The following is an 18,771-nucleotide window of genomic DNA, read 5'->3' on the forward strand; positions in this document are numbered from 1 at the left end:
AAAATATGTATATTCAAAAATAATAACTAAAAACAAAAATTAATAAAGTTAAAATATTTGTTTAATATAACATATATTTTTTATATATAACAACTTTTAGATTATTTATATAAATATGTATAATTGAAATAGATATAAATAAATAATAAATAACATATAATTTAAAAATAATAAATTACAATTTTATATATATCTTTTTATATATATATATATATATATTATATATATATATATATATATATATATTTATTATATATATATCATTTAAGTGTGGAAAGTATAAATAAAAAAAGTAACATATATTATTCAAAAATAAAAATCACAACAAAATTTAAAATTTAAAATATATTTTTTAATTTACATTTATTTATTTAACTTTATATTTTATTTAAATATTACATTAATATTATAATTTTTATAAATATATAAATTTATATAATTTAAATAGGTATGGTATAAATAAAATATTAACTTATCAAAATTGTGGAGATAAAGTAAAGATTCTTTTCTAAAGTGATTAAGTTTTAGTCTTTAAGTTTTTTTATTGTTATTTTATTTTTTATTATAACCCTCTTTGAATTTCCTATTATTTCATAATGTGCTCTAAATGAATTTCAATAGAATTGTAAAGAAATTTTGTGAAACTATTTGTATTGGTGTTTGGTTGGTTATATTTAACTTGAAATTTGTGAACATCCTAGAATAAATTCCCCTACAAATGAAATTCATGAAACTTCTAATTTAATCAATTTTATTCACTTGAATGAGCTATTTAGCTCATAATTATGATATGATAAATAAAATACTATATATTATTTTGGCATTCTATAATAAACAATTAAATATATAATTTGGCTAACAAAATAATGAGTATACTCTTTTTTTATATGATATTAGTATAAATATTTTAATTTTATTTTTGTGCGTCAAAAGCAAATATAAAATTATTTTAAATAAATGTATGACTAATGTATATTTCATTTTATTTTTATACATTTAATTAATTTTAAAGCTTATAAATGAAATGAACTATTTGTATTTTATCTAGTTAATTTTAATCAAAAATTTGTAAAAAACCTTAAAAACTTATATTTAAATTGTTTAATTTATAAAATCCAATGTTTCAATTTTTTTTAATATATATTCACAATATATTTTAAATAACCAAAAAAAAATCACGATTTTACTTTATTACTTTAAAATATACCAATATTAAATATTATAACATTCCATATTATAAAAATATTATTTAAAACATGAAAATCAATATTCAAATTCAAATCCGTGTAAATCAAAGCTCTATATATTATTTAATAACACAAATTTTATGATCATGAAAGTCAATATTCAAATCCGTGTGAATCAAACCCCTATATATATTTATTTAATAACACAAAATTTTATGATCATGACACACGATCATGTCTAGATGCTTCCTCTTCTTGTGTGGCACGGGGCCACATGGTCAGAATTAAACCCTGGGGGCTTCCATGCCTAGCATGACAAAGGGATGTACGGGTTGGAAATAACCTGTAGGAGATGATTTACAGATCACGACCACCTAACTTTTTAGGTGTCCTCTTATTAACCTAAGAGTATTTTAACATAACACTTTATTATCAATTAATTTATATTTCAAAAATTAATTTATATTTTAAAAGGTTAATTACAAATTATTTATTATTAAAATTTTATTTTTAATATTTTATTATTATAATCTTTAATAAATTTATAATTTTTTTAACCTAATATTTCATTATCAATTAATTTACATTTCAAAAGTTAATTACAAGCTATTCATTATTAGATTTTTTTTTTTATAAATATTTTATTATTATAACTTTTAATCTTAAAAAGCTTTATGAATTATTTGTATTTTATCTAGTTTATTTTAATAAAAAATTAATTAGATAATATATTTACATAAAAACTTGAAACATTGTATCTTAAAAAGCTTTATGAATCTCCAAATGTCATGGATAATTTGGAACCTTTTTCACAACGAAAGAAGTTTTCTCTTTAGAAGACATTAAGTTTGGGGTTAATCGCCTCGATAATGGGAAAGTTAAGGACATTGAAGGTTACCAAGCGGAATATTTAAAATTGGAGGTCCTGTCCTCATCCCCCACATCCACAAGCTTTTCAATCAAGCAGTCAAGCAAGGGTTCCCTAAACCTTGGACTGAGAGCCTCATTATCCCTATTTTTAAAAGCGGGGATACAAATAACCCCTCTAATTATCGAACAATTATGATCAGCCCTCTCTTAGCCAAGTTATATGGTAGTATTTTGGAAAATAAGTTAAGCATATGGCTTGAAAGTGAAGGTAAGCGGGCTAAAGGCCAGGCAGGTTTCAGAAGGCATCACTCAACAACAGACCACCTTGTTACGCTTAGGATCATTGCGGAGGAATGTCGTCATGATAAATCCAATTTATTTTGTTGCTTTGTGGACTTTAGAAAGGCTTTCGATACGGTTCCTAGATACAACCTTTGGAATAGATTAGAAGAGCTAAAGGTTCCTCTTGAGTTGAGAGCTGCCGCTATAAGGTTATACGAGAATGTAATTGCCAAGCTAAAGAGCAATGAAGGGTGGTCAAAAGATATTAAGTGTAACATCGGAGTTAAACAAGGTTGCCCCTCTCCCCTACCCTATTTGGCATTTACATCGATAAGCTCGAAGGCTATTTAGAGGAAACAGGATGTGATGGCACAATCTTAGCTGGGATAGTTGTCATCCTTCTTCTTTATGCTGACGATATTGTTCTTTTGGCAAGGTGCCATCTGATTTAATAAGCAACTCAGGCTTCTTAAGGATTTCTGCTCTACCATGGGTATGACTGTTAACACTGACAAAACAAAAGTTATGATTATCAAATCCAAGAAGGACACTTACGCTAATTTTATGTATGACAATAATAACTTGAGGAAGTGTATTCTTACAAGTACCTAGGAATTGATATTCATCACAAGCTCAACTAGAACCATAGCATTGAGAAAAGGATTAATGGGGGGGTGGAAAGCTTACTTTGGTCTTGAAAATAATTGTAAATAGCAAACCTTGTAATGTGGGATAAAAAGAAGTTCCTCTTTAAAACTTTAGTCACTCCTGTTATCTTATATGGCTGTGAGGTTTGGGGTTGCAGTATCTCCAGAGAATCATGGAGAAAGATTGAGCAAATCCAGAAGCGTTTTATAACTTATAACCTGAAAATTAAAAGTAATACACCGTATCCTATTCTCCTTATAGAAGCAGGTCTTTCCCCTATTGAGAGCCTAGCTATGCTTAGGTTTCTGTTGTACAAGCACAAAATCAGTAACATAGACGATCATAGACTTCCTAAGCTAGCTTTAAATTCTAGCCAAAACCACCTAAGGCTCAATCGAGGGTGGCATAAAGACACAAGGGCCTGGGTAAACTATTGGGAGATCAACGAAAATGATGCATTGCAAAACATAGATAACATTAAAGATATTGTTACTTCTAAGTTCAAAGAAAAAATGTGGTGTGAGAAAGACTTAGCGGTTAAAATAAAATTAAGTTATTATAAGAAGGTCATCAACCCCACCCTAGAAGATCAAAAGTATCTCTCTATTTTAACTAGCTCAAAGAAGAAAATTAATATAGCAAAGATTAGAACGAATTCTCATGAGCTCCATAGTGAAATAGGTTGTTGGGTAGTTCCGAAAACGCCATGGACGGAAAGGATCTGCCATATATGTGAGAATAGAAACATCGAGGATGAAAACCACTTCCTCTTAGAGTGCCCCGCGTATAACCACATTAGATCTCAGTTTCACAATCTTTGTTACAACACTGACCTTCCTAGCCTTTTACAATGTCAAAATTATAGTGAGCTCGGGAGGCTTCTCTCCAAGCTTTTTGAGTATAGGAATAAAATCTTAAATCAAAATAGGTAATTTGTTTCTTTAGGTCCGATAGACCATTATTTGGTCTCAGCGAACGTTAACCATCATCATCATCATCATCATCAATAAATTTATATTCTTTTAATTTTTTAAATATAATAATTAATAATTAATGTAATTGTAATTTTTTATAATAATTTCTTTAAAAGTTTAGTAGGATTAAATTTTTATTATGTACAATACATTACTTTGATCGAGGTGGGGAATTGAATATGTAATTTCACATTAAAGAATATGCAAAAATAGAAAATTGAACCAATAACTTCACATCAAAAAATACAAATATTTAACTAATAATTTTACATCAAAAAATAGCTTAATAAAATACAAGATCACTATCTATCCCAACCTACTAAACTAATATTATTAAATAATTATTTTAATATATAAAATTAAAATAAAATAAGACTAGACTTCATTCATATAATGTTTATTGAAAAAATAATGCTTAATACACCAATGCATGACCAACCAGACCTGAGAAACCAACAAAAACAAACTATATTCATGGCTTCTCGATCTCGTACGTGAGTGGTTGCCGTAGTCGATTTTGACAAATAAGCTCAACTATGTACGTTGCACCAACCTTTATTTTATTTTAAAAGGAACGTGATATGCGCGAAGCTTTACTTTCTTGGTGATCAGTCAAATGATGAAACATTGTGTCAAATATAGCACCACTTACATTAAATAAACGTATAAAACATAACATGGTCAATGTGAATGGGCCGGAAGCGCCCATTTATGTCGTCCTCGAAATTTGTGCTTTTGTAATGATACTCCTATGGTAAAAAATATAATATATATATATTTTGGTTTTGGTTGATTCGAAAAATTAATTAAATTTTAATAATATAATTAATCTGAAAAACATTTATCCATATATTTACATAAAACTTGAAACATTGTATCTTTTAAATTAAATGTTTTATATGACATAAAATAAATTGCAAAGTTTTATTATCAAAAAATGAGATAACAAAATGTAATTCTTATTAATTATTTTAGTGAAAAGTTTAAAATAGAATCATGCACTTATGGGCAATACATTTCCCTTTTGTTAGATATTACAAGTGTTTCAAAATTTACCGGATATATATATGTTACCCTAAAAAATATTAAATGCATGGTTACAAAGTGCATATTATTCGTACTTCTTTTTCCTCATAAGCTCATTAAAAAAAATAACAAAAAACACCTTTTTCAGCTTCTATCTCTAATCAAGTTGTGATAAAACCCTGCATAGAAGTAGCGGCCAGAATAGCTCTTCTTACTTCGTCCGCTTCCATTAACCCAAATCGCTTCTTAATCTGCACAATTCACCAACGACTTTAGCTATGTTAAATTAAATGCAGTGTAACATAAAATCATATGGAATCTAACCTTTGAAAAATCATATCAAATCCTGAAAATGAGATCTCTGGTCACTATTCTAACAACAAATTTATATATGTGAAGGATGTGACAGTTAATTTAATTAAAAATTTCATTGATACCGAAGTTATAGATGCTCCGAATGTGGCTCCAAGGACAATTCTAATGAGTAATACAGCGAAGATTCCTTGACACCAAATTTGGAGATTTTAAAAGATGCAATCAAAGTTTAATATTCCATTTAGGAAGGTAGAGGATCGCTTTAAGATATGCTAAAGCTCATGTATGGAAAATATTTTAATAGCTAATAGATTGAAGATTCCTTGTTATCAAATTTCCAAGTAATAAAAAGATGCCAACGAAAAAAAACAAAGTTCCAAATCATGAAAAGATGCCAACGAAAATAAAATAGAAGGGGAAAATTTTTTATAGTTAATAAATTGAAAATTTCTTGATATCAAATTTCCAAATAATAAAAGATGTCAAAGAAAATTTAAATATTTTATTTTAATAAAATAGAAGATATTCTAATATTTTATTTTAATAAAATAAAAATACTTGAAGGGAAAATATTTTAATAGCTAATAGGTTGAAGATTTTTGATAATAAAATAGGCCAACTAAAATTGAAATATTTTATTTTAATAAAATAGAAAACATTTTAATATTTTACGTTAATAAAATAGAAGATATTTTAATATTCTACTCTAATAAAATAGAGGATATTTCAAAATTTAAATATTCTATTTTAATAAAATAGAAGATACTTGAAGGCAAAATATTTTAATAGCTATTTGATTAAAGATTTCTTGATATCAAATTCCCAAATAATAAAAGATGTAAATTAAAATTTAAATATTTTATTTTAATAAAATAGAATATATGTTAACATAAAGTGCGGTCTAAACATTATGAGTTTGTATTTTAATAAAATAGAGATATTTTATTATGAGTTTGTATTTTATAAAATAGAAGATATTTTAAGATATTGTGTTGGCTCAATATCATAGGTTTGGGAGTTTTTAGCCAAATTTTTTATGTTTGTTATTTGAAATATGTTTTTGTTAAGTTTTCAATTACACTAAAATATGTAAGCATTAGTAAACTTCCAAACTATTATCATTACTTTTTTTAATTGCCCCTAGAGTGGGGGTTCCTCCACATGATCTATTCCCAACAAAGTGAGTGTGAAAATCCAACACCCTTACTCAAACTCAAATAGGGGAATTAAACCATGTTAGGTTTTTAGTTACACCAAAACCCATAAGCATTAGTAAACTTCCAAACCATTATCATTACCTTGTTTAAGTGGTCGAGACTAGATCCACATTGTTGTTAGTGGTTGTTAGTCCACTGATCGATTCCCAACGAGGTGAGTGAAAATCCAACAATTTTTTATATATAGATTTGGTAGCTTGAAAACACCTCTTTCATTCAAATTGTGGAGAGTTCACAAATCAAACTTATGATTCCAACAAATCCATGTTAAATTATAATCAAATTAAACCATATAATAGACTAAAAAAACCTCCAAAATGTATAATAGATAGACCATGACTTAAATATCACAATACTCCTATATGTTTGTCTTTGTCTAACTAATACATTTTTTGGAGATTTTGGTGTTGGAAGTAATGCCTCTATGACTTCCAAGTTGTCAGAGTTGTATTGTGTGAGTTCCTAGGTTAATAGATTTACTAGTAACTTTTAGTAATCTAGATCCACCATTCTCAGATCTAGAAAGATCATGTATTCCTATATATGTAATGTCAAGTGTGATTAATAAAATATGGAAGTGTGATTTGGTATCCGAACAATCTTCTCTTTTCGATCTCTATTTTCTGACATTTCGCTGGCAAGTGGGAAGTGCTTCTCTTTGAAGGAAAGCGGCAGATCGAGGGGAAGCAATGACGGATCTCGTTAATACAAATGCATTAGCAACATCGCATCAGTGAGTAGCTGAGCCGTTAAAAGTCTACGACCGGCCAAAATCACTGCAAGCATGCAAGCAATCCCAGCGCCTCGACACAAACGTCCACATATCTTGCAATCTGTTCAGTGCCTGGACACTCTATGCTACGAAAATGGATGCCAGAACGCGAACAACATTGGAAGATCCATCGAGGGCCATCCGATCATTCAAGGAGGTGGCAAATGGTGGCAATAATCTTAAAGCATGGCTTTTATATGTCTAAGTTTCATCTCATTGTTCCATACCTATGGTTCATGTGGTATTTTAAATGTGTGATCAGTAGGTATTTATTGTTTGTACGGTCAAATATGGAGTGATAATAATCTTAAAGCATGGCTTTTATATGTCTAAGTTTCATCTCATTGTTCCATACCTACGGTTCATGTGGTATTTTAAATGTGTGATCAGTAGGTATTTATTGTTTGTACGGTCAAATATGGAGTGATATGTTTTAGGAAGATGTTATCCATAAATTTTTAATGGATGTCTTACACATCTACAGATTGATTATTAGATTTGTGAGATGATTTATATAAATAAATACAAAGAACACACCCATTATTGAGTAGGCTAATGTGACTTGTAGCTAAGGGAGCATTAGTTACAAGTAGTTCTTAATAAGGCCAAGTTGGTGTGACCCGTAGTGTACTGGGTACAGGGTATTTTATAAGGTCAAGTTGTAAAATTAAGACATTCTCTATCCAAAATGTTATCCTAAATCACTGATGAAGGCTACTGAGGGCCGTGGATTCACAGATGGTGGCAGTTCCATAGGATGGTTCGAGACTCGCCCGTTGCCGGAAGTTGAGAAGCATCAATTCTACAAAGTTCATTAACAATGGTTAGAGGCCGTTACGTTTTAAATGGAGGTCAAGTGACAGCGGGCGGTGTTTGCAAGATTCCAGAGTGGATGTGGGCGCTGATGATGACCATATGAGACAAATCTAAAAAAGATTTATTTATTGTTATAATATGGGTTTTTTATATTTTATACATGTAAGCATTTAGGGAGGGTGTTGGAAGTAATGCTTCCATGACTTTCAAATTGTCGTGAGTTGTATTGTGTGAGTTCCTAGATTAATAGGTGTACTAGCTATTTTTAGTAATCTAGATCCACCATTCTCGGATCTAGAAAGATCATGTATTCCTATATATGGAACGTCCGTGTGATCAATAAGATATGGAAGTGTGATTTGGTGTCTGAACAGTCTTCTCTCTTTTCGATCTCTATTTTCTAACATTTAGCTGGAATTTGGTGAAAATTGTTTTTGTCAAATAATCATTTTTATAGTATAAACTAAACTTTTGACTATATAAATTCAAAACCTTGAAAAACTCAATACTTAAAATGTGGAGAGTTCAAAATTAAACATGTGATTTCAGCACATCCCTGATCTAAACAATTTTGACTGGAAAAAATGCTTAAAAAAACCACCAAAAAATCTAACAGATAACTTACATTTGAATGCCAATCTAACAGATAACTTACATTTGAATGTCGTTGATCTCGAAGCCCTAATTTGTGGAAATGGAAATACATTGAGGTTTGCATTTTGTTTTTCTCCATCGATGTTGTTCTTGTTTCTATTTTTTTAATAGCAAAGGCATTTGTTTTGACATAAATGTTGCCTGCCGCTACTTCTACCGAATTTCAACTTTCACTCTATTTAGAATTTAATTTTAAATACTATACCTTTACTGTGGCTGTTTTGATGATATGGCCGTCGAAGGAGGTGAGGTTGGCATTGTGAAAATCGAGTTCAATGGACTCAAGGGCCCGCATCAATCTTATCAATACTCCTGGGGTCTTCTTGCAGTAAAGTCTGATATGAAACGTTCTATCCTCGACCTTGGTTACATCCAGCTGTACATTGCCAAAAAAGAAGATTAAACTAAGATTCGCACAGGAATTTTAAACTGAAGATGGAACTAGCCAACAAAAGAGGGTGCAAGGAGGAAATTATGACTGGTGTTGGCTTACGTCAAGTTTCTGCAGCGTTGGAGATTTGTTAGGAAGAGGAGGAGGGTGACTGGTGCTTCCCTTTTCGTAGGACTGCATTTCGTTGGTCAAACCGGAAACCGCTGAATTCTCCCTGTCACGAGGTGTGGGATCATTCCGGTTGTTCAAGTTAGATCGAAGGCCCTCGATTTCGGCCTGTATGTCTTTAACTTGTTTCTGCAAATCCTGTACATAGCTGATGGCGTCTCCCACTATGGATGCTTTATCCATCTGTGCTCAGAACAGCAACGAAAGAAATGATTAGCAAAAACATTGCAAAATCCATAAATTCCTAATCCTAATTATCACCATTAGCATGTATCTATTATAGCACTGGTATGGGACCATATCTACAGATAGGGTTTGATAGGGCCTCGTTTAACATACTTGCAATTTCAACGGTCCATATGTAAACCATTTTCGTGAAGTACAAATCAGAATTTTCAACGTACATTCTGGTTGATCACTCGGCAGAAAGATGAGCATTGTAGGGGTTTTGTATTCTGTAAATTGAATCTAGCATCTTTATTACTCATATAAAATTTTCTTTATCAGCATCTTTATTACTGATATAAAATTTTCTTTATTTTTTTCTTGTAAATTTGGGAAAATTTATGAAAACTTACTTGTGAGTCATCAATGACAGCTATGTTATCAGGGCATCCATGTTGATTCATCAATGACAGCTATGTTATCAGGGCATCCATGTTGATTCATCACTATTATAAAAAAGAAACATGAAATCACCCAAATTTCGCTCTTGCCACCACCACCTCTTAATCAATATTAAACCCAATATTACTCACCTAACTTTACATTTCACAAACTTCCTTTTAAAAAAAACGTTTTAAATAAATCATATTCAAAATAATAATTATATAAACTAAGATTAAAAATGAAATATATTAGTAACCCAACTTACTACCACTATAGCATTTACTTTTGCTTCTCATTTACATAGCCATATCGAGTTGACCCTGGTCTTTAACTCAACTATTTTTAAATAAATATTTTTAACATATATAATTAACTAAAATCAATTATGATGATGATGATGGTGGTGGTTAACGTCCACTAAGACCAAATTGGTCTATCGGACCTACAATTTTCTTAATTTTTACTTGTCTGGCTCCTCGTCTTTCTTGGCGAGATTGGTGTTGTAGCTTTCTTTTTTTTCTCTACGATCTTCCAACTTCCTTTATCTTGCATCTCCTTCATCTGGTTCTTGGGACATTGGTGTCTTAGCTTCGCGATCTATTGTGTTCGTTCTTTTGAAAATAGTCGGAGAAGAAGTTTGGTTTAGGAGATCTGCTTTGCTGTTAAATGGAGATTTATTTTCTGCAGTATTCGAATCCTCAAAATTGTTGATTTGTTGGGGCGGGCTTTCTCCTTGCTTGTTTTGAGAGTTGTTTCTTTCTTCCCTGATTTCTTGTGACTCAGAGTTTTCTCTAGAATATTCTTCTTTGATGACAGTGTAGTGTTCTTTTTGTGCTCCTTCCCACCATGTAGATCTGTGGTGGTTTTTTCTAGCAAAATTTTTCTCAGAGGCTTTTGGGCAATTTTTGGCTAGATGCCCCGTCTCAAAGCACGATCGACATCTGAAGAGTACACTTTCATAATCAAGTTTCTGGTTCCACACATAGTCTTTACTTGTTAGGTTTATTTCAGCTGGGAATCCGGCGCTGAAATCCATTTCCACACAGATGCGTGCATAGGTGGTTTTGGCATATTCCTCTGTTTCTGGGCACCTGCAGTAAAATTTCCCAATTGCATTTCCGATGGCTTTTAGCGAGGAGAGATTCCAGAGATGCAAGGGTAGGCTTGGCAATCTCACCCAAACTGGTGCTGAGGTTATCACTGCTGTAGAGGGATCGATAATATTAAGTTTAATCAATTAATTCAATTATACATAGATTCAATTTTATATTTATATTTAAAAATAAACTTAATTTTATTATTTAATTATAATTTATAATTATATTTCTATAATTAAAATGAATATGATAGTGACCAAAAAGATGATTAATATCCACTAAGATCAATATATATGGTATATCAAATGTTAAGAAAGTAACAAATTAATAGATCACCATATACTTAAAATAAAATGTAAACTATCCCTCGGTGTGTGCCTTCAAATAGGATCCATCAAGATCTCGGTCATGTGTAAGGATACAACTTTAAGGGTCGGAGGGCGGCTTAAGCACAACCCTCGCATGTTTGGTGAGGATGGTCATGTGGTATCGCACATGCAGTTAGTTCATGCAGGAAGGACTAACCAGATGGACACCATATCACAGACGTTGGGCCATTCCTCATTCTCAACCGATTTTTTTCCTTATTCTCGGTTTTGGTACTGGTTTAGTGCTCATGGGCCACTAGAAGTTGTTTGAGGAGGAAGCTTTCACAGTTGTTTATCCTCGTGTTACTAGTTCCTCTCACTTCATGTTTCAAGTCACGAGGTATGGTTTTTCTCTTTGCCCTTCTTATCACTTACTCCCTGCGACCTATACTCCAGTGACAATTCGATGGGGAAGTTTATATAATATGGACCTTGCAAGCATTTGGAAACTTTTCTAAGAATTCTAGAAGGATCACTCCTCGTTTTATTATCATATGTCTTCTTACTACATAACTATTTCTATCCTTTTTGGAATATTACTATCTCACATGGAGATATATGGTATTTCTCTGGCATGCAGCTTTTTATATGTTGCATGTTTAGATGTCTGTGCTCGTAGTTTGGTCCATTCACTGTCTCTGAAATTCTGTGAGATTCAGGGTTTCCTGAGTATGGTTCCTCTTGTTTTACTTAAGTGTCTAGTCTTAAGAGGGTTTAGGGAATCCGGGTATTTTTTTTTCGGCCTTTGGCGGCTTACCCATCTCAATCTCAGGTTAATTGTTGCGTTCAGGCCTAACGCTCAGCATGTTATGCCTTTATGCTGTGATAACTTGTCAGGTATTCATTATAGTGTAATTGTCAGGACCTCAAGCTGCCTAGTTGCTTCAAGCTCGAGGTCTGGATCATTTATTACAGGGTTTTCCATTCCCACACAAGATTTATCGGCAGAAATATGGTTTGTCCCTCCTCTGCTTCAGACACCTCGGCATGAGGTGGTCGGGGTCGTGGAAGAAATGTTGGGAGGCGAGGTGTAAATAGTCAAGCCCAACCACGCCAGCCGAGGGGTAGGGGCCACAAATTTGCCTCAAGGCTAACCCACAATGTTTCCCAGTCCTATTACACACGTACCCCATCACAAGTCCGTAAGCTTATCTCAAATTGGGAGACAAAACTTAACCAACAAGCGGATGCTGATATTCAATTGGAATATTGGAGAGTCTTGGTTCTTGACCCTGGCCACTCCAGATGTTATACTTCTCAATACAAGGAGACTGTTCACCTCTATTGGTTAATGAATAACATTATGGCCAAATCCATAATGAACCTTCGAGTTGGCTTTATTAAATTTGATCGTAGTCTTCAGGAAATTCAAAAGGAATTTCAACTTATTCAGTTTCATCTCTAGGAGTAGAATGTTCAACTCATCTGCATTGAGAAATACATTCTGTGTCTTCCCGAGTATGAATTACCCAGTTTGAGTGTGAAGAATCCGACTCTTATGAATTCCTTTGATGAATAGTAGTATGCTTGACTTTGTTTTTGTTTAATTTTGCTTAACACTATATGGCAAATATGTCGGCAATGAAGCTATGTCTAAGTTACTTATATCTTAGAAGGACTCAAGAAATTCAATCATATAAGGTTATGTTAGAGAGACTTAAACTCTTATCTTTTTGGATGACTTATAATGTTGTTCGATGACCAACGGACTTGGTTTCCCTCTAGGCAGATTGAGCCCACTTAACTACTTGATTTATAGTTGTAATTTATTTTTTGAAGGTCCTCCCAAACTTACTATATATATAAACTAATTAGTCAATTAGTTTATAAACCCACAATTTATTGATGAATTGAATGATGTAACATTAACAAATACTTGAGATAAGAGTATTTTTATGGTATACAAGTATTTTTGGGTTTTAAATTTGCTTTTAATTTTAATTTGATATTTTGTATGGAAAACTAATTTTAGGAAATGTAAAAGGATTTTATTTTATAAATAAATAAATCTAAAAAAATAAATATAAAATTGGAAGCATAGGAATTATTTATTAATTTATTTATTTATTTTTGGCAAAAATGGAAACATATTTTTTTTAAATGGATGCTCTTTTTCATCATGTCTTTTTCAATATTGAGATGATGATTTAAAATCAAAATTGATACTAAATGGAAATACTCATGAAATCAAATAAATGGAAAATTGAAGAGAAAAAAATGAAATATGAATGATCCATTAGAAAATAAAAAATTAATAGATTTTTACTCATTATAAAATTTATATAAATAAGTAAATAAATAAATTGTAAACAATAAAGTGAAAAAGATCAAAAATAACTTACACACTTCAAGTTAGGTTTTATGTTTATAATTCAAACAAAGAGTATAACTCCAACAAAAAGAAATGAGGAATAAAATGCATATGATTATACATTTTTCATAAACAAAATCATTCAGTTTAATATAAAATTCTAGGTTATATAATTTATCTAGTATGTCATATATATATATATATATATATATATATATATATTATAAAAACCCTAGAGGGAGGAGAATTGACCTCTTATCTTTCATTAGTGAGATGCTTTTAGCTAGAGGAATTCAATTATTTTCATCTCCCAAAAACATTAAAAAAAGCATTTCAAAATCATCATAATTTTACTCACTTAAAATATGAACAAAATTAATAATTAAATTAAATTTAAATATCACTCAGACAATGCAAAAAAAACACTTTTTATCTTCTTTTGAAATTTAAATTAAACTTAAATATCACTCAGACAATGCAAAAAAACACTTTCATCTTCTCTTCTTTTTATTTCATACGTATAGTAAACTTTTTGATTTCATAATGTTTTGGAAATTAATCAAAACTTAAATTAAATTGATTAAACCGACTCAAAAACCTCGAACAAATTCAATAACTAAATGATAATTTTGACAGACATTAACATACATGAATAGGGGGATTGCTATGTGATAACGATGAAACGGATTATAAAGAACTGAAAAAGTAATTTCGGTGGATAAACTGTTAGCGCTTATGATTTTGCTATGGTTTACAGAAAATACCAAGCATGCAGCAAATATAAATTTCTATAACCTGCAAAGAAAACCATTGCCTTTAAAGAAAAACATGTCCATTGATAAAACATATTGGACAGTAAAGTTTTTAGTTAAACGTCAAATTAAGCTCTGATGGCCGGGAAATTAAATTGAAAAAATATAAATACAAACGGAGGTCGCAAGGAGAATTTGAAAATCTGGTGCACAAGTGGTCCGTTGTTATACGTATTGGTAGAACAGGACGGTGAGTTCTTCCCATGAAAATTTAAATAGTTTGATGACTTTATAACGAGGGGCCATTATAATAATGGCATCCAGGCTTGTAAAAGACTCGCAAGATTCTGCAGGCTCCGGATCTGAGAAGACGTAATCAATTTTTTTTAATTATAGTCTACCTAAAGATAGGTAAGGTAGTGGGAATGATTTGTTGTCTTTTGTTATTCTGGTTAGAATCTCATGTAATCACATGATTGATTCTGTAATCTCAATTTATGATATGATTGATTATGTAATTTTTCATCTTGATTTACATTTCATGCTCATGCTAGACATGATTGATTATGTATGATTGATTATGTAACACTATTATCTGCCTGGATTCTTGGCAATAGCAGGTAGATGTTGATGTTGTTTGGCCCATGATCTACCTTGGGAACATGTAAGTTTTTTGCTGGAGGAAGTAATTCCAACCACCACTTCTTGTCTTAGCTGTCATAGTTAGTTTAGTTCAGTTCAGTTTAGTTGAGTTATTTATTGCTTCATGTCCTTTTGTCTCTTAATCTATTTAGCTGTTACTTAATGATGAGAAGCATAAGATTGATTATGTAACTCTTCATCTTGGTGCCCATCTCATGCTCATGCTATTACATGATTGACTATGTAACACTATGTAACACTATTATCTACCTTCCTTGATTCCTCGGAATAGCAAGTATCTACCTTCCTTGATTCCTCCGAATAGCAAGTAGATGATGATGTTGTTTGAGTCATGATCTACCTTGAAGTCTTTAATGGAAGAAGTAATTCCAACCATCACTTCTTGTCTTAACTATCAAAGTTAGTTTAGTTCGGTTCAGTACTTCAGTCAGTTCCAATTTAGTTAAGTTATTTATTGCTTCATATTCCTTATTAGCTCTTACTCAATGATAAGAAGAGTAATCTAGTTAGCTGTTATTCAATGACCAGCTCCATTTCTATTTCCAAGTTTATGTCAATCCTGGTCACTCTTCACCTTGCTTCTAAACTCATCTTATGACATGATGAGTAATCTAGTTAACTGTTATTCAATGACTAGCTCCATTTCTATTTCCAACTTTATCTCAATCCTCGTCACTCTTCACCTTGGTTCTAAGCTCATCTTCTGACATGATTTATTATTCAAAGTTATGATTCCTGGAAATAACAAATAGATATTGTTTTTCCTATTATCTATCTTGATTCTTCGGAATTGCAAGTAGAATTTATTTGATTCCTAAAAATAACGAGTACCTGTCTTTTTTGTTGTGAAAGTAGCTAGTGCAGCAAACCACCAAAAGAAAAAAACTATTCTATTGCAACTTGTAAAACCTCATCAGAGATATAAAGTACTTGGTTTCTGTTATACAAAAATATGTATGAAGATGAGAGCAGATTCAATACCTTTGTGATCTTTGGAACAAGGGAGCGCAAAGTATAGAGCTTTTCATTCAGTCGGCCGCGTCGCTTCCGCTCGGAGACCAATGTCTTCGACTCCGACGAGCGCCCGTATTGACTGGATTTGCTGGATTTATCGTCGTCGTCCAAATTATCGAATTCGTCAGATGAATAGTCGTACTTTTGCTCCGCCGAGAACTTTGTATCGCCCGGCTTTGCCTGGACATCGACCGGCTTTGCCTGGACTGGAGTACCCAAGTTACCTCCATAACAGTTTGCCTCCGATAATGGAGTGTCTAGTCCTCTGAAAGAATGAAAAGCGGGGGCGTGGACGCTGCCCTGAGGCACCTGAGCGTAGGCGGAGAGATTATTCTCATAAATCTCGTTCCTCTTCAGTTGCTCAGCCGGCCCATTAAGAATAGGTGCCGGGGCCGGCTGGAAAGCCTCGGATTTTGTCGGCAGATCATCAGAAGTCCACAAATAATCTGTGGCCGGAAAGTTCCAGGCTTGCAGGTTTGCTGCGTGGGGCGAGCAAGAAGAAGAAGAATTAATGGGTATAATCGGAGGCCCATTAATGAGATCTGTGCCGAGTGGAAAGCCATCATGAACTTGATCTGCAGATGCTGCGGCTTCCATGAATGCAAAACCATTGAAATCAAAGATGGTAAGGCCATAGGTCGAGGCATTATTAATGGGGTACGCCGTTGATATTCCACCTCCCCTAGCTCTGGACTCCATAACTTCTCGCAGGGACTGCCTCGCTATATCATCACACGAGTACTAACAAGAGACCAATCTGTTGTTTCTCACTGGGTCATTCAGATTCTATAATTTCATGGTGTGAACTGGATCGAACTCTCAATCCCGGGGTGTGAACTTGATCGAACTCTCAATCCCGGCCTGCAACGAGTGTCCTTTTTATTTTTGACTGTCGGATATTTCATGCCTTATATAATTCATGGCATGTTATCTAGTGCAGGCCGTCACCCGTACATATTTTGACTGTTTGTACCATTCCAAGTTCATGGATATAATTTATTAGGGACTATCTAGTGCAGGTTGTCACCAAAACCTAACCAGATCCCTTATAAAATATATTTTATACATTATAATTTTTTTTTTTTTTTAAGTTGACGGTGGGGGTGCAACTTGCAGCTTCTTCTTTTTTTCTTCCCTGCTGTTATAAGTTGATTCCCCGTTTTGCTCCTCGATAGCAACATTCTCACTTTGTCATTTTGAAACACTCAATTGCCTTTCCTTTTTTTTCAGTCAAAACAATCTCAATTGCCTTTCCTTGTCAACGACAGAGAGAATCTAGAAAAACTAATTTTATGAACGCGCTGTTTTAATATAAGCTCAGAGCGTGCTTAACGATGTGCATGTACCATTATTCAGACATCTGTGTCTGCATAAAAAAATAAGTAGCATAATAAAAAAGTTGCCCAAAATAATTTGCCAGTGTTTCATGCATTTGTGAGTTCACATAGCAGTATGAATGGAATCCATGATAGAACTTTTAGAACTATGAATGGAATCCATGACATACTTTTTACAGTTTCTTAGTACTGTGAAATCCATTTCCTGGTTTATTGTCGATATCAATATTGGTGTACAAGGCCAAGTCCTTATCCTTCCCTAAGGTATATGTTTATTAATGGATTCAATGTCATTAAAGATTGCATTTCTTGTGCTGCAATCATTCTTAAAGATTGCATTTCTTGTGCTGCAATCATTCTTTTAATTCACATGATGACGGCATAAAACAGGTTGCACTATATAATTCATATACAAATTGAACAAAGTTGGACCATACTCTTGTTTTACAATGAATATTTATGAGAAAAGACAGAATCAAATATAATAATTGATCACAAATATTTGGTGATGTTAGTGGGACAATAAAAATTGAATTTCAGAAAGTGATTCAAAAGATGAGAAATACCATTAACCGTTTAGAAACACTTTTATGTGGCAAGCCCTCAAACTTTCTATTATGTTAAAAGCAACATACTGAAGCTGAAGATGCAAAATTATAATATTACAAGGAGAAACACATATTTCTATGTGTTTGGTTAAAAAAATCATTTCTCTGAATAAAGGGTTGTTAGAGTACAATGGAATCATCCGGTAAGAGTTAAATATCACCAACAGTCGAAAAAAAAGGTTTTAAGAGTACGAAGGGCTCACCTGATAAGAGTTTGTTTAACTAGTTATGTTAATTTATATTTATATTTAAAAGTCAAGTCAGTAGAGAAAATATATATATAAAACCTTCACACTGTTTGTGCAATTCTATACAATGCCTCAAATTACATAAAAACCCATGTGTATCTTTGAGTATCCCAAAAATAAATTATATATATATATAAAAGTAATTTATGTAGTTTTGACTATCTCAATAATATATATAAAACCTTCACACTGTTTGTGCAATTCTATACAATGCCTCAAATTACATAAAAACCCATGTGTATCTTTGAGTATCCCAAAAATAAATTATATATATATATAAAAGTAATTTATGTAGTTTTGACTATCTCAATAATAGATTATATACAAGTAATTTATGAATTTTTGTGTAATCCTCTGCCATGTCTCAATTTTCAAACCATATATAATGTGAGCCTCCCCATTTATGTTTATGTCAATAAGATATAATTCCTATGAAAATTTGCA

At 32.0% G+C, this 18,771-nt stretch overlaps 1 protein-coding gene across 1 annotated transcript; it reads right to left on the minus strand.

Annotated features, from left to right (window-relative positions):
- Positions 1 to 4,987: 4,987 nt before the first annotated feature.
- LOC149233393 (transcription factor ABORTED MICROSPORES-like) lies at positions 4,988 to 17,113 on the minus strand. The gene is made up of 4 exons (XM_089376727.1): positions 16,102 to 17,113; positions 9,255 to 9,503; positions 8,967 to 9,137; positions 4,988 to 5,238 (listed from the first exon to the last, which is right to left on the minus strand). The coding sequence occupies exons 1-4, from the start codon at positions 16,831 to 16,833 to the stop codon at positions 5,149 to 5,151; spliced, it is 1,242 nt and encodes a 413-aa protein (XP_089232853.1). The 5' UTR covers positions 16,834 to 17,113; the 3' UTR covers positions 4,988 to 5,148.
- Between the last annotated feature and the right edge of the window lie 1,658 nt (positions 17,114 to 18,771).

Source organism: Pinus tabuliformis, chromosome J (assembly GCF_031772625.1).
Source record: "Pinus tabuliformis cultivar Carrire ecotype Pingquan chromosome J, CPIR1, whole genome shotgun sequence".
In the NCBI taxonomy this organism is placed as follows: Eukaryota; Viridiplantae; Streptophyta; class Pinopsida; order Pinales; family Pinaceae; genus Pinus; species Pinus tabuliformis.

What these genes read in the sequence shown, in the direction of transcription:
- LOC149233393 (XM_089376727.1), bottom strand. Translation starts at nt 16,833, where the DNA reads ATGGAGTCCAGAGCTAGGGGAGGTGGAATATCAACGGCGTACCCCATT. An exon ending in TTGTTCCAAAGATCACAAAG is followed by an intron (nt 9,504 to 16,101) that starts GTATTGAATCTG and finishes TTCTGAGCACAG; the next exon opens with ATGGATAAAGCATCCATAGT. An exon ending in CAACGCTGCAGAAACTTGAC is followed by an intron (nt 9,138 to 9,254) that starts GTAAGCCAACAC and finishes GGCAATGTACAG; the next exon opens with CTGGATGTAACCAAGGTCGA.